This window comes from Cydia strobilella, chromosome 11 (genome assembly GCF_947568885.1).
Source record: "Cydia strobilella chromosome 11, ilCydStro3.1, whole genome shotgun sequence".
Classification (NCBI taxonomy): Eukaryota; Metazoa; Arthropoda; class Insecta; order Lepidoptera; family Tortricidae; genus Cydia; species Cydia strobilella.
The window spans coordinates 8,293,957-8,310,130 of record NC_086051.1 but is presented as its reverse complement, the minus strand read 5'-3'; the positions used below and the strand labels follow the sequence as shown (position 1 = coordinate 8,310,130).

The window sequence follows — 16,174 nt, the reverse complement described above, 5'->3', positions numbered from 1 at the left end:
ATTGCGCCTCGACAAACACTAAAACTCAAGTGTTAATAGTTAAAAGGAACATGAAATAGTTCTATAATTATGGCCGTAAGTATGTGTTTATTAATCTAAACTAATCTAAAGCTTAAGAAGGAAGATGTGCCTACCTGCATCTTGTAGGATTAAACTAAAATGAATACAGTTGCCATCAGATATATCGGAGCGGCCAAAGTGCTCAAAAATATGTGAACATACATATCATGTATATACTTGCACAAGTTGCACAAGCACGCCTTGACAATAGAGGAGTGTTTAGATATTTGTGAACGCCTTGGCCGCTCCGAAATATCTGATGGCGACTGTACATAGCTAAAACACTCCTAGATGAACAGGAAGTATTTGCGACGTAGCAACATAAACATACTCAGATTTAATTCTATTCCACCTATACTCGAAACTGTTATTCAAGACCAAAAAATCTACCACACGGTTGCCACTGCAATAAAATGTTAGTACAATAGTATTTTCCTTTTTTACAAAAAAACACGCTAAGATAATTTATTTATTGGTAATTTTTATCCTATAATTTAAAGAAGTAGGTATGGTATTTATTTATTATTACATAAATACAAACCAGCCTAATAAAAACATAAAAGTCCGTGATTTTTAGGCGCAAAGCTGATATTGCACTTGCAACACTTGGGGTAACATTTGGTGCAATAATTTACAAACTGGAGTTAAGAACAAACTTAGATGTAATTTATAATTTTTTTGATTTTAGTTATTATTTAACTCTAAAATAAGCGTTCCTTTTTATCCCTAGATGTATTGGCATCTAAATTTTTATCTTTGATGAAAAAAACAAGAAGTGAAATCGCGAGTTTAAGTTCGTTAGAAATGTCTTGATGTTGTCTGTTAAAAATAAATAAGTCGGCGACAAAAGTTTGTACCTACCATTTTTAGGGTTCCGTACCTAAAGGGTAAAAACGGGACCCTATTACTAAGACTCCGCTGTCCGTCTGTCTGTCTGTCACCAGGCTGTATCTCATGAACCGATGATATATTTCGGTTGGGTGTTATCAACAAATACTAAAAAGTACGGAACCCTCGGTGCGCGAGTCCGACTCGCACTTGGACGGTTTATTTTTTGACAAATAACTTATTTATCAATAGTGACTGATGAAGCCAATATAAAGAAGCATATTGCAAAAAGGTTGGCGTAACCTGAGATGTTTACTTAACAGTGACATAAGTGACTTTGACACTTTTGACAGTGACGTATCTGTCGTTTTTTTCGTCTTGAATTCCAGTTTCGAGTATAAGTGGAGTATTTAACAATTAGATAAGCACCTTGTAATTAATTAAACGACTCCGGAAAACGACTGCGATTCCTATCCGTGTAAACTCATTTCCCTGTAATGTAATGGTCTCATGGTTGGAGATAACCGACAATGTTTTAATTCTATTATACTTACAAGCGGAAGCAAAGTTACAAGTATAATTTAAATTTCCTCTCAACACCCATTCCACTGATGATACCTCTACCTACCTACCCAATAAGGATATTTACTGGTAAAATTCGAATGAAGATTATCTGAAACATGACGTCAAGTTTTAACTCAAGTTTCTCAAAGGGCTTTTACAAGTATAAAGCTTCTAACATTTGAAGTCTGAAAACATTTCAAATAGAGCATTATGGCTACACATACGCATACAAACAAATATTATCGGTCCGACAGCTGACGGGGGGGGGGGGGGGGGGGCTCCGACATGGCTGAATTTATCGGAAGCGCCTTTCCGATATTGGATGTCGGAAGGCGCCTATGACAAAAACAGCTGCAGGAGAGTGCCATTTTTTAGTAATAATGATTTCTTTAATGCATAAATAAATACAGAGAAACACATATACCTATCTTACATTTTACTTCCTTCCGACATCCGATATCGGATCGGACAATGTGAAAACGCTCTTTACCTGCAAGGAAGTTCCAATACAAATTCAATCTACAGATAAAATAAAATGTGCCCCTACGATCAGTGTCCGTCAACCCAGCAAAATCATCACGACATGGATAGATGGAGAGTTAGCCGGAAAATCGCTATACAAATCATAAAGCCTGCTTCTTGTACGTAAATAAATATTCAGTTACTGCCTTTTGGCAAAAACATGCGCAATCAAAAATATCAATCAATATCTCGTACGGTACCTATCTGGGTCTAAAGTCGCTGGCACATGGTATAACGAGCTGAGTTTGTAGCCCTACCAATCCTACCATACATTTAGGCTGTCTACTAACGTAAGTACTTGTCTTAATATGACCACTTACAAGGAGATGAGAAAATGTAGTTATGAAATTAGTGAAATTACATACATAGAGCGAATTTTAGTCCACAAGTTTAATACTTACTTATTTTTTCATAAAACCCTCCAAACCTTTCTTAAATTGTGTGTCTAATAACACACACAAATGTCAAAATAACGGAAAGGGACAAACGGCTAATTCCGAGAAAAAAAGAAAAACCGGCCAAGTGCGAGTCGGACTCGCGAACCGAGGGTTCCGTACTTTTTAGTATTTGTTGTTATAGCGGCAACAGAAATACTTCATCTGAAAATTTCAACTGTCTAGCTATCACAGACAGACAGACGGACAGCGGAGTCTTAGTAATAGGGTCCCGTTTTTACCCTTTGGGTACGGAACCCTAAAAAGCATAAAAGACTTTTCAAGATGGCGTTTGATCCCCGTGGTCCCCGAAGCTCCAATTTTATGACACGCAAATAGGGATCCCTGAAATTGTAGGTGTCAAATTTGATTACTGTCACTATTGTTTAAACCCCATTTAAGACCTAAAATCGGTTTTTGCAATCACATTTTTTTAGTCCTAATCATTTTTCCTCCGTTTATTTTAGTACTTAAATTTGTATTGCATAGGAGTTGCGTACCAATTATGGATCTACTGATGTCTATTTTATTAATGGACATCAGGTACGTACATACCTACCTACTACTACGATTATATAATTACGAAAGTAAATAACGGATTACAGTTCTAATGTACATAATGTAAGGTAGGTACTACATACCGGGGATGAAAGTGGTCAGGATTGACTAGTCAGGTGGAGCGGGCTTAGCATTCTGGAGTATAGGTATCGATCGGGGACGGCGAATAACTGGCCGCCGCCGTGAAACTACCTGCAACATACCTACCCATTACCCACACGGGTTACTTACGCTGTCTAGTGTTTACCGGTTATGTTTGTCATTCCGTGGCGCGATAATGGCCAGTCACATATAATATAACACTAGAAATTGCTAAAATCGTAAACTAATTTTAATGTGTTGTTATTAGGATCACTATACCGTACCGTATTGGTATATCTAAACTTGCAGCTTCGAAAGACTTGTGCTAACTTTGCACCAGTCGAAAAACTTTCGCACGCAGCGAAATAGAATAAAGTGATGATGTTTTTCTTTAAAAAAATGTATATGATATCGACAACATACGAAGTACACACACTGGAGACCGACTAAATGTGTTGTTTATGTGGACCCAATAATAAAGATAAAAAAACGTACACTGTGCATATCAATCTCTTGCAATACCTTTCTTCTATAGCATCTGCCACTTGAGCCATCATAAGGTAATCGGACCTTTACTCAAGGAGGTGGCCTATTTAATAAGAAATGTAAGTCTTTAATAATACGTAATACTGTAAGCTCATTAAAACTTGTGTTGTGGGTACTAGATTAGTAGATAACAATATATATATATATATATATTAGATTCTTATACATATAGAAAAAACATCTATAACTCAGGAGCAAATATTCATAATAAACACACAAATAAATGCCCTTATACTAGGATATGAAGTACGAACCCGGGAAGAAAAAAAATTTTTTTTCTTCCATACAAAAAAAAATGTTTCAGCACCCCTCCTAAGGGATCTTTTTTTAGGAACTGCGGGTCAAAAATTTTGTTTACAGTACATATGGTGCTACTTTCTCGCACTAGTGCGTAAAGGAGCATATTTCGTGCATATGTCGAAAGTTTAAACGGCCATATGGACTGTAAAACGTTGTACGATACACGTGCGAATAGGTAATTTGCAACTCGTGTCGTTTTTAAACACCCTGCGGTCGTGTTTTAATTTATCGCCACTCGTTTCGAATTTCCTCTTTTCCGCACTTGTATCGTAAATAACTATTTTGACCTCTAGTATGCGTGTGTGTGCCAAACGGCCTGACACTCTTTGATAGAGAAAGATAGTCTTATTGCGATTCCGATGCGATTCGATTAAGAGGAAAGAGAAAATAGTGCCATGCTTTGTCCTTATCACCGACCGGATGGCATCATAGGTAGGAGGCGATGGCGAAATACCGAAATGTATAAGACTGAAAGAGAAAAAATCCTATGCTGCGCAAATTTTATATGAATATTCTCTCTTACCCGTGGCGCGTCTATAACTACTTGTATATACTATGTCTATGTCAAATACCCTATTAAAAATTTGTTATTTTTGTGATTTGTAAATATTTTTTTAACAAAATGCAGTTTTTTTATACCGGAAATGAATTATACGTTATTGATTTATCCGAAATTGATACCAAACTAGCGTTGAAAAAACCGGGAAAATAACGGGTAAATTTCAAAACGGCTCGTTTTTTAGGGTTCCGTACCCAAAGGGTAAAAACGGGACCCTATTACTAAGGGGACCTCCACACTCATGCGCGAATCACGGCGCGAAGCCGCGAACGCGAGTCTGGAGCCTAGTTCGCTAATCAGCGAACTAGGCTCCACACTCGCGTGGCCCTTAAGACTCCGCTGTCCGTCTGTCAGTCACCAGGCTGTATCTCATGAACCGTGAGTGCTAGACAGTTGAAATTTTTACAGATGATGTATTTCTGTTGCCCCTATAACAACAAATACTAAAAACAGAATAAAATAAATATTTAAGTAGGGCTCCCATACAACAAACGTGATTTTTGCGTAAAGCTACGGAACCCTTCATTCGCGAGTCCGACTCGCACTTGGCCGATTTTTTCAAGTGTCTTTCGAAACATGGAAGGACATGTCGCGAGCCTGACGTATGACTCCACACTCGCAAACTTCACGGCGATTTCGCAGTTTGGTTCTCGCCAAGATGGCGGAAAAGCATCAGCTGATCGATCTTAACTACTAGTTATCTATGGCATCATACGTGATTTAGCTATTTTTCCATTTTGTTTTGTTGTAAAACCGTAAAATATAGCCGCTTTATATAATATAATTATTATTTATCTTGCCACATATGAGTCAAAATAGTGTGTAATGTGGAGTCTTGCCAGTTCGCGCTTCGCGCCTCCTTTGACGCGGGCACACGCGGGCTAATAAACCGACAAAAAACGGGGAACTAGACGCGAAGGCGTGAACAATCTGCGAAATCGACGCCACACTTACATTCGCGGCTTCGCGCATGAGTGTGGAGGGACTAGACGCGAAGGCGTGAACAATCTGCGAAATCGACGCCACACTTACATTCGCGGCTTCGCGCATGAGTGTGGAGGGACCTTAATGTGTTTGTTTATGGCATTGACACTGTCATCACGCATCAGTGGCATTGTGTCTGACGTTTTAATTTGTCTGAATAGAAAAAGAAAAAAAAACGAAAAGAACGAAATTTTGAAAAATTCCTGAAAAAAACTTGATTTTTCCGGAATTTTCATCCCTACACCAAACTTGACCTATGTAGGTCAAACCAAATTGACAGTAAATAAGAACAAAAAAACTATACTCATTCTTTTCTTTTGGGTGCTAGTACTAGTGTAAGACAAAGACAGTATGATTCTCTCGGTCTATGTTTGAAATGAGACTGTCCTTTGACAAACTATATTAGCTACACAGCTACACAGGGATTGTTATAATTTTAAGGCCCCAGTCGCCCCAGTACACAGTGGTGAAGGATGGACCATGCCATGCCATTGCCATTGTGTACAGTGGGCAATGGTATGATGGTACAATGGCGGACGACTGGCCGTCACTTGTCAGCCGTGGTGGGCAATCGGGAAATTGTCGGTTTTTTTGACACTTCAAAGGAATCGTGTATGAGACTCATGGCGTGGCGTGGTCTGAGGCAATCTGAGGTGTTCACACAGTCGCCCATGGCAGTGGCTTGTCATGGACCATCCTTCACCACTGTGTACTGGGGCCTTTTAGAATGAAGCCGGAGCGGTACGCAGACGGGGGGCCCCCGAGGGCTCCCGATTTAACTTGGCTTACTTTGATATACGGAACAACTGTGCCAAACTACTGCACTGCACAAAAAATCCATACTACTTTGCTCGATTTGTCTTGCATATGTCTTGCATATGTGTCTTGCAAAGAAATTCAAGAATTTTGACGTTTTTAATTATTTTTTTACTGACAACAGTGACAACACTAGTATTTTATCCATCCAACGAATCTAAAAAAAATTTTGTGATGATTTATTATTGAAATATTTACCGATTACTAGAAATTGGATGACTTTGAATAAGGTAAAGTTATAAATAGGTATTTCATTTAATTGAATAAAAATACTTAGTTAACGTGTCGCGATGTTCGGCGCGCGCTGGTGGCGCTGTAATCGCGCATGCGTATTACACTCGTGCTATCAATGGCCACTGTGACCAGAGACAATATTCGTAATCTGGCAAATTCTGCTTTTCGTTTGTAGGTTATGTTTAGTGGTGAATTGTCAAATTTAGTGTTAAATATTTTCTTGGAAATCTTATAGATATGGAGTGGACTAAACCCGAACGTTTTACTTATTAGTAATCGTGAGATTTTGATCCCCATTGAATTGGATATGAAATTGTAATCGTTTCGTCATAATGGCTGTGTAGATTGCCGTGTCGCTTGACATTGAGATGTGAATCCGAAAGTTGATACGCATTTTTCGATAGGAAAGCTATCATCGTTGTGAGCGTACAATAGTTCTTATGCATCACGAATGATCCCAGTACACAACTCGGAGTACACTAATTATATCAAGATGACGTCGAGTCAACTGTCCGTTATTAAACTTTACAATACCGTAGTAGATGACGTTATAGCCGGAGTGCGGGACTGTTTCTTAGATGACGGTGTGGATGAACAAGTGCTGCAGGAGTTAAAACAGTTATGGAAGACCAAATTAACCGACAGTGGTGCGTTGGACCCGCCTCCATTGGAACCCGCGATGCCACCGCCACCAGTATTACAAAATTTTCAAAAAGCAAATGGGGGCAATGCGATACAAAAACGTATTCCGGATGCGCATATGGCGCAGACCTCGAGCCATCAAAGTTCAGGGGCGGAGCATGGAGCACCGGGTCCCAACTTGGCCGGCACTCATCCCCACATTTTAGATCCCAGCAATAAAGTTCCAGTGCAATTGACTCTTCCGGCGCAGCCTGGTGTCCCAGGATCGCAACCACGTTCTTTCACTATTCAAATTCCAGCCTCTGCTCTAAATGGTAACAAGCTTCATCAGGTTTTGACTGGGCCCATAATCAATGCAACAATTAGTTTACCTCAGCCGCTAGCTGCAACTCTTCTTCAACAACATATTAATTCTGCACTAGCAGCACAACAAAATGAGTTTGATGGTGGAGGGGGCGGCAGGAGCGGTGCGGCCCCATTTTCCCTAGATGGAGCACTGGATTCTTCAGATGATGAAGGCTCAAATGGAGGTGAGGGCTCAGATGATGCAGCAGGGGATGATGATGATGATGAGGAATCTGGAGAAGAGCCAGCGGAGGAGGAGGAGGAGGAGCGGGATGAGGATGGTGGTGCTGAGGAGGAGCCCCTCAACTCGGGCGATGATGTGTCTGATGAAGAGCCCGGTGACATGTTTGATACAGATAATGTTGTTGTATGTCAGTATGACAAAATAACTCGCAGTCGCAACAAGTGGAAATTTTACTTAAAAGATGGGATAATGAATTTAGCTGGAAAAGATTATGTCTTTCAAAAAGCCAACGGAGATGCAGAGTGGTGAAATGTTCTCTTACCAAAAATACGAGTTGTGTGTAGGTATTTTAATGTGTAAGGTGTCTCATGACTAGAATAATTCTTACCAAATGAAAATGTGCAACGGCAAGTGGTGGATCTATAATATATATATCTCATGAGGTTAATAGTGGACATGTTGGCTTTTATCAGGGATGGTTGGACAGGTTACTCATTGAATTACCTTTTTAAGCCATTATAATCAAACACCGGATTGAGGGGGGCAAATCTGAACTGACATTTAATAGTGCGAGGACAAATTAAATTAATTTTATTACTTGATATCGATAAAAATTACGTACTACCATTGTGTAATTTTAAGAATGTGAATGAATGGTATATTGCAAGCTAAAATAAGTAGCAAGTCCAGGTTAAATACGTTTTGGTTTTTAGCGACGCTGTTATGCCTTTTGCTTCTTATATGCCTTTGTACGGAAAACTTTTTTCGTGACATGAATTTTACATTTCTTGCAAAAGTAAGTCGTACCTCGATCTTCTATATCTGAATGGTCAGTTTTCCATGAAAATGAATGATCTTTTTTCTTGTGAGGCATTTTTAACCAGCTTAAAAAAACAAAAAGGTAGGCGTAATTAATCGGAATGCTAAATAATATTGTTGTACTGAATTAATTATTCAATGTAATTTCAATACTTGTCACAAGTGACTCGACACTGTCAATGTCAGATATCGGCTGTTTTTACTTGTGATAAGTATAAATGAAAGAGGTTCGCACACAATTAAATGTATTCAAACTTAGCCATTAGCCATTTTGATAATGATGGATAAAATTGTTTTTTACGATGTCGATAAATTTAGTCGATTTTTAATTAATCACTAGAACTGGTGCACTTTTGCCCCCGTCAATCCGGTGTTTGATTATAATAATTTCTGCCTAGTTATTTGACAAGAAGAAATATTTTAAATATGTAAGTACCTAATCTTTTCAATATTTAGTTACAATGTTATTGTTTTATGATTTACTCACAACAATCATTTGGTATTTATTTTAATTAAGAATGTCTTATTGATAGAACTTTAATTGCTAAAATGCAGTCCAGAAATTAATAATTTGAGATTTCTAATTCTGGGTATTGGGTTGAAGAAGAGTGTGAGAATATTTCAACACACTGGATACTTAATTATAATTTGCTTTATTAGCTTCACTAATTAAATACCTAGTAACATTTCAAAAAGATCACTCTTGTGCCATAACAAAAGTATTTAAGAACTGAATTAAAAAAAATAATATATTTTAAGAATGTATAGAAACATCTCGTTTTTTAACTAGAGAATGAACAATAAAATGACCACTAATGTAACGCTACATAATTTAGTGAAGCTAACTGGCATTCAAGAAAAAACAAAAACAATTTTTATTACAAGACCAACCTATGTGTTATTTCTAAATTGTGGACTGGTACATAATTCCTTATATGTTAAAATCAAGTATTTTGGTAATATAAATGTGACTTTAGCAAGGATAGCACAAGAAACAATGTGACACATGTTACAAGGAAAAAGACTGCCCTGATTGACCCTGTCCCATGTCCACTGTCCCAATCTGAATTGTTAACCTTACGGTTTCATAATAAAGGCTTGCCGTGACTCTTATTTGGGGCACGGACAGTGAATGTCTCAATCACAGAAATAAATATACCATAAAAGACGCAAATGCATCTACTTCGCGTGTCCGAACCCCGACCAAGCATCGAGGTTGACCGTCGCTCTTGACAGTCCACACTGCTGGTTGTTGCAGCCGGACGTCTGTGAAAACTTAAAAAATGCTTCGTTGTTACTGCAACAGCCCAATAATTGCGAGCACTTAAAGGCAAGATATATTTCCTATCACACATAAGTAATTTTAAAATTATATTATGCGTAAATTTTGTATGAAAAAGTCGGCACACTTGGTTTCAAAACAAATCGTGGTATTTGCATCATCTAGCGTATATATTAAATCTGTGGTCTCAATACAGATACGAAGGAAAAGGTAGTCTATCTCATGTGCAACATGGGTCATGGTGTTCCTTGTACTAGCTGTGCAGTACAAGATGTCCACCTACTGATTTTAATATTTGTAGATTATCTCATTCCATTGTGTGACCACAGTTTAAAAAAAAAATTAGTATATTTCATTTGTGAACAGACCCAAATTTCTGTATATGGCATATGAATTTATATACAGTGAGCCATGATTCTGATGGTCAGTTTTACTAAAGAATGCAAAAATTACGGCATTTCATAAAAACTAATTTGTTTATTTTACTGTAAGTAACTAATGTAATTTTTATGAGTTCCATCGTTATTAGGTGATGTGTTTCTATAATTACACTTCTTCAATTACCTAAATATAATTAATCTTATGTATTTTAAATTTAATTTCTATTGGGATATTACAGTTTTGGTTATTTTGATGTAACAAATCTACTAATTTATCAAAAGCATCAGTGTTTGCTTAGCATAAACTTTTTATCTATTATGTAACCAAGTAAACATTGAGTTTTTTTTACTGGGTAATAATGTTTGGTCTTTAAGGGTGTCTTGTGTCAAATCAAAACACACACATGAATTCATGATCTGAATGTTTAGAAATTTGTTTGAATGATCTCATGAACCATAGACTTTCTGGTCCTGAATTCATGAGCGCAAGATCCCTTCATATTTGTGTTAGCTGTGGAATGGAATTGGAAACAATCTAAAGGGCATTCAACTCACATAAATTCATGATCTCAACTTATGGTCTGAATTTTTATGAGTCATGAATTAAATCAGATGCATGACAGATCCATATGAATATTTCAGATATTATTTTCTATGACCAAGGAAATCTGTCATTGAACATAGACAATAATCTGAGTATATCTTAATCTAAGATATTCATAAATGAATCATAAAGTTTCAGATCATGAATGAATGTGAGTAAAATTCCTTAAATTGAAAATAATCTCGGAGGGAAATGGAAATGACCAGAGGGTCTACCGCGAAAATCAAAATTTCGTTATCTGCATCTCCATCTCTCGAATATGCAAAAGTGATAGAGAGGCAGACAACGAAACGTCAAATTCCGCAGTAGGGCCTGAGATGAGGGGCATGTTTAATAAGCTAAAAGTTACAATTTTACGTATGTAGACCGGTAACTGACTCGCGCTTGACCAATGGAGTCAGGCCATTTGAACAATGTTGATGGATCAAACGTATAAAATTGTAAGTTATAGCTTCATAAAATGGGGTCCAGATTCCAGATTTGATACCTAGCTACAAACAAATTATTACATAAAAGAAAAGGAGTGTAAAAAACCCATTAGTTTTTTAGTATATATTGTGATATGATCAATAGTATCTAATTTTATTGTTAATTTTAATAGGTGGGTTAAAAAATAGGTACCTATTTTGGAAGGTGTTCTCTGTAAGTATGTGTTGTTCTGTTCAAATTTTGAAGGTAGATATAATGCATCAACTTAGTTCTCATTTAAGTTTCTTGCGGTTTGTGATGATTGAAATTTTTGACGAAATTGTAATTATAATAAAAATATGTTACATTACTCCTTTCTTATTTATTTTAAATATTTTCGAACTATACCCCCCAAGTCCCCCAACACACTTTTAGTAGGTGCCCGAATACAGCTTTGTTACGGTCCTAAACCTGAATCTACAACAAGACTTTAAAAAAATGTAAGTACCTATACGGGACTTCATTCATATCGTTTTTAGGTTTTTACTTTTTACTCTAATTATGTTCTCAACTTCTCACTGGTGAGGTGAAAAGCTGTATGTGCCACCAAAATTGTAAATAGAATCGCTAGCGAATCGAGTTTTCGCTATTATAGAATAATAATTATTATCATTATTTTAACTAGCTGTTGCCCGCGACTTCGTACGCGTGGATTTGTATGTTGGTGGTTATAATATAACCACCACGCGCACGCGTATTAGATATATTATATTATGCAGCAAAAGATATCAGTAGGGACGGTTAATCATTTGTTAATAATTATACAACGCATGAAATTTGTCTCACAAACTACGAAGTTTTAAGACCCTAACTCAGAGGCGTATTTACATATTTGGCGCCCCGGGCCATTGAGTCTCTGCCGCCCCCCATGACCCATGAAGTAAACACAAAAGCATAATTTTTTATGACCAACTTAAAGTGACACCAAAGGCCGAGCTCCATATAAAGCGCTTCCATGCAAGGCCGAAGACCGAGCTGGAGGAGGGGAGAGCTTGGAATTGGCTTGGAGCTTGGAACCATTGTGATCTCTCTTGCTACCTTTGGCGTTTGCTTAATAAAAGTGAAAGCGCGACTTGCTGGAAATGCTGGAATACTTCGGGTTTTCTGGAAGCGCGACTTTTAAGCTTATCAGGGCTCGCAACCTGACCTTTTGCCACCATTTTTTTGACCGAAGTGTTAGCGAAGGTCTTCGTTTTATTAACTTGGGCATTTTGCTTTCGTTTGTCCGGGTGTTCTCCTCTACAGATCGCAATTCTTAACCGATTCTCGTGAAATTTTGTCACCAGATTCTATGATTAAATAGATTTTTTTATCGATCCAGTTTTTGGAATTTTTTCAAAATGGGGAAATTGGCATAAAGGCGCCAAAAGCGTCTATATGGCGCTCAGGACCATTGTGAGTTCACTGTCATAAGTTAATAACGACTCAACGAACTAAGTATTTTCACTTTCCACAGCTCACAGAGCCACTAGTAATAACATTGTAAATTAGGTCGTACCTATAAGGGTCGTACCTATAATATAGCGGCTCTGCAGCATCTCGGCCCGACCTTCGGCCTTACATGGAGCTCTCTCTTCGGCATCTTATAGGGTCTTTAGCTCAGTACCCTGCTTACGGTCTGTCTGTTTGTTTTTTAACTCGACACCTTATGTTTCCCTTCGGGCTCTGCTGTCCAGTATATATCTCGGCCTCCTGCCTTGCGGTTCACCTTTGAAACAACTAACCATGTCGTGTCGCGTCCGAACTCTATTTTTATTCAATACGTATATTATAGTAACTAGACTATAAGTTCTATGATTCAATATGATTTTTGCGTATATTGATCAACGTTTTGCTGAGTAAAGTTTAGTACCCACTGAAAAATCGTGCTTGGTTTTTTGAGCGAGGCTCCGACTGCCCCGTTCGCCACCTCCCTAACTGAATTCTATAGGTACTCAATAGTTATAGTGTACGGTTTTCGGTTAACGTCGTCGGCGTCAGCGTCTGGACGCCGTGCGCCACAGAGGCAGAAATACGGACGTCGTACACGATGCCTTTATTTAGCGTAGGTAGTATAGCGGCTGCTGACGCAATGGCCGGCATCTAGACGTTGCTCACGGCGTTTAGGTATGCCGAATTTAAGCATGCAGCGTTAAAAAGCATAGACGGGAGCCCGCGGCCTTAGGGCGATGTGAAGAGCGACGTCACGGGGCGACATCATGAGAACTCGACGACAATCCGACGTCGGTAAAGAAGGTAGAAGGCAAGGGGGCGCAAACGCGCTGTAAAAATTGTAATGTTACCACTGACAAAGGACAACGAATAGTTCATCATCATCATATATTTAAGAGTTATACTCTTGTCGGTGGAGCGATTTCCATGTGTGTCGGTCCTCTGCCTTCTCCTTGACAGCCTGATACGACACGACGTTGAGTTTTTCCTTTACTTGATCTATGTATGTTCTCCTAACGAACCACGAATACCACCACCACCACCACCACGAATAGTTACTTACTTTAAATTAAATTATGTCTAATACCAGTAACACTACAAAAAAATTAATTAGGGCGCCACTGAGGCACCCAAAACTGAAAGCCAGCGGCAGCCTGTGCCGCCCCCCGCAGCCTGCCGCCCCGGGCCATGGCCCCCTTGGCCCTAGGGTAAATACGCCCCTGCCCTAACTGAAAAAAATTGTTCCCGATATGATCCCTCTCGACCCTCTTAGAAGATTTACAAGTCCACAATTTAAAAAAAATATTCGCTCCCGAAACTATTAATACAAACTTTTCAAAAACGGTGTAAGTAATCAGTTTTCGTCTATTTTAATATAATGCCCTTTTTACCAAGTTTCAAGTTCCTAGCTTAAAAGAAAAGTAGGTACTCTCGTTCCATTTTAAATATTTTTAACAAAAACTACTAGTCATACTCATAAACTATCATAGTAGGGAGACCGCGTTGCTCGAAGCTGCAAACCCAGCCTTGACACGACCCTTGTATTCGAGAGTTAATCAGTCATTCTAATAATGCTTGCCATAAGGGTCACAATCACAACACAATAACAGAACGACACGATGCAACTAAACGTCGTACGGCGTCATGTCGTGACATACTAAATAGTTATTTGTTTTACAAGGGGGGAAAGTTGCCCCTCGTGTTAATATTGATACATATCTGAGCCAGTGAAAGCTTCCAAAATTATGCTCGAAAATTGGAATCTTGAGCGTTGCGAAGGTTTCAAGGCACGAGGATTAAACAAACTTTGCTCTTGAGTTAAACACAAAACGTTCTCACCGTATGGTATCTACGCGAGGAAAATACTATACCTTAACTGTACAGCATTCATGAATGTACTTAGTATTTAATTGGATCAGTCAGTTTTAGATAGGCAAAATTGAAAAAAAAAGAGAAATCTTTGAATGCAGTTTTGTTTCTTTTTAAAAATAAAAGAATGTTTCCTAAGTAAAATTAGCTGAGAACTTAAGGTTTCCTTTCACGATGCGGTCAAAGGTGCACTTTTCCTCCAGGGCCCATTAATTTTTTCCACCCTGTATGACTGGATCAGGCATGAGGGGTGGGGGGAAATGACCGAACGGGATAGTTTTATTTATCTTTCAGTAGGAGTAGCAGAGAAAGCGTTATTATTGTTTGTCCTTGCCACAGTCTCACATTTTTTTATTCCCTACCGTAAATTTAGTATGGTTTATGGTTGGTAACAAATAACCCGACCAAACTACGTAGATTGTTTTTGGTATGTTGTCAGGAATGTTAAAACGTTTTTAATTTTGTCGCATTGCGTATGTTCTGTCCCTCACGGGCGCACGCGCAAAGCACCTCTATAGATAGAAAATATACTAAATCTATGACAGCATTACATACAAATGAAGTTCAAATGTACGTAAACATTTATAACATTCAAAATCATCACTTAAAAGTCAATTCCAGTTAGTACCTAGTTCTAGGTTCTAGTAGCCAACATGCGGAACTCAAAATTGCATCAGATTACCTACGTGGCCACTCTTGTGAACAGAAACAAATGCAACTTAGGTACTCCAGTTTTTAAGTATAAAGTTAGGTACAAAAGGCTTTACAAGCTGGTGTGGTGAAAAATTCATTATTAAAGGTTAAATTTAAATTGACAGAAAGATGGGCACGGCGCGATAACATACCGCGCTGCTAAGAGAAATCTAGCTGTTCCAGCTTCATATGTAATCCCCTTAACTTTGTATCTTAAATCTCCTAAACACACTGTAGACTGTGTACGTGATAGTTCCTCAGTACTGCGTGAAGATGTCCAGCGTTTTCGACTTAAAATACGGGAGTGACCCGTTATTAATATGTTTAATATACGTGATAGTTAATGTAGATACCATATATATAGGTAGGTACTTACGAAGTTAAATGGAACCTCTTGATATCCGTTCTCGACTCGCCGATATCGCTCAAACTAAAGGGGCCCACTGACTATGTGACTATCAGTCCGCCGGACGATATCGGCCTGTCAGTTGTTCGAAACTGTCAAACTTTTTTTCTAACTGACAGGCCGTTATCGTCCGGCTGACTGATAGTCAGTGGGCCCCTTTACGATGCAATTTCGCTTCTATACAAGAGCTGACTCAATTGTAATATCAAATCGTTACGTATCTATTGAACAACTGTATTAGTACTGTGTTAGTTAGAATTTAAGTAAAATAGTAAATCCCTATAACAACAGCATAATAAGCCAACCTAAGATTTTTTTTTCTAATGAGGTGGGTACCATGTAGTTTTCATCATCATCATCCTCCTAGTACATTCTCAATTTGCCACAGTTCACATGAGGAGCCCGGGGGTGCGCTCAGCCCCCTAATCCCAAGAATTGACATAGGCACTAGTTTGTATGAATGCGACTGCCAGTTACCCTTTCAACCCATCGGGAAACTATAGCGTGGGACCAGTCCGGTTTCCTCACAATGTTTGATCCTTCGCTGAAAAGGGATTGTTTTTTT

The 16,174-nt window shown here is 38.4% G+C and overlaps 1 protein-coding gene across 1 annotated transcript; it reads left to right on the top strand.

The window, feature by feature from the left end:
- The first annotated feature begins 6,607 nt into the window (after positions 1-6,607).
- Positions 6,608-11,520, top strand: LOC134745156 (transcription initiation factor IIA subunit 1). Its single transcript, XM_063679136.1, has one exon. The coding sequence runs from the start codon at positions 6,938-6,940 to the stop codon at positions 7,964-7,966; it is 1,029 nt and encodes a 342-aa protein (XP_063535206.1). The 5' UTR covers positions 6,608-6,937; the 3' UTR covers positions 7,967-11,520.
- The last annotated feature ends 4,654 nt before the right edge of the window (positions 11,521-16,174 follow it).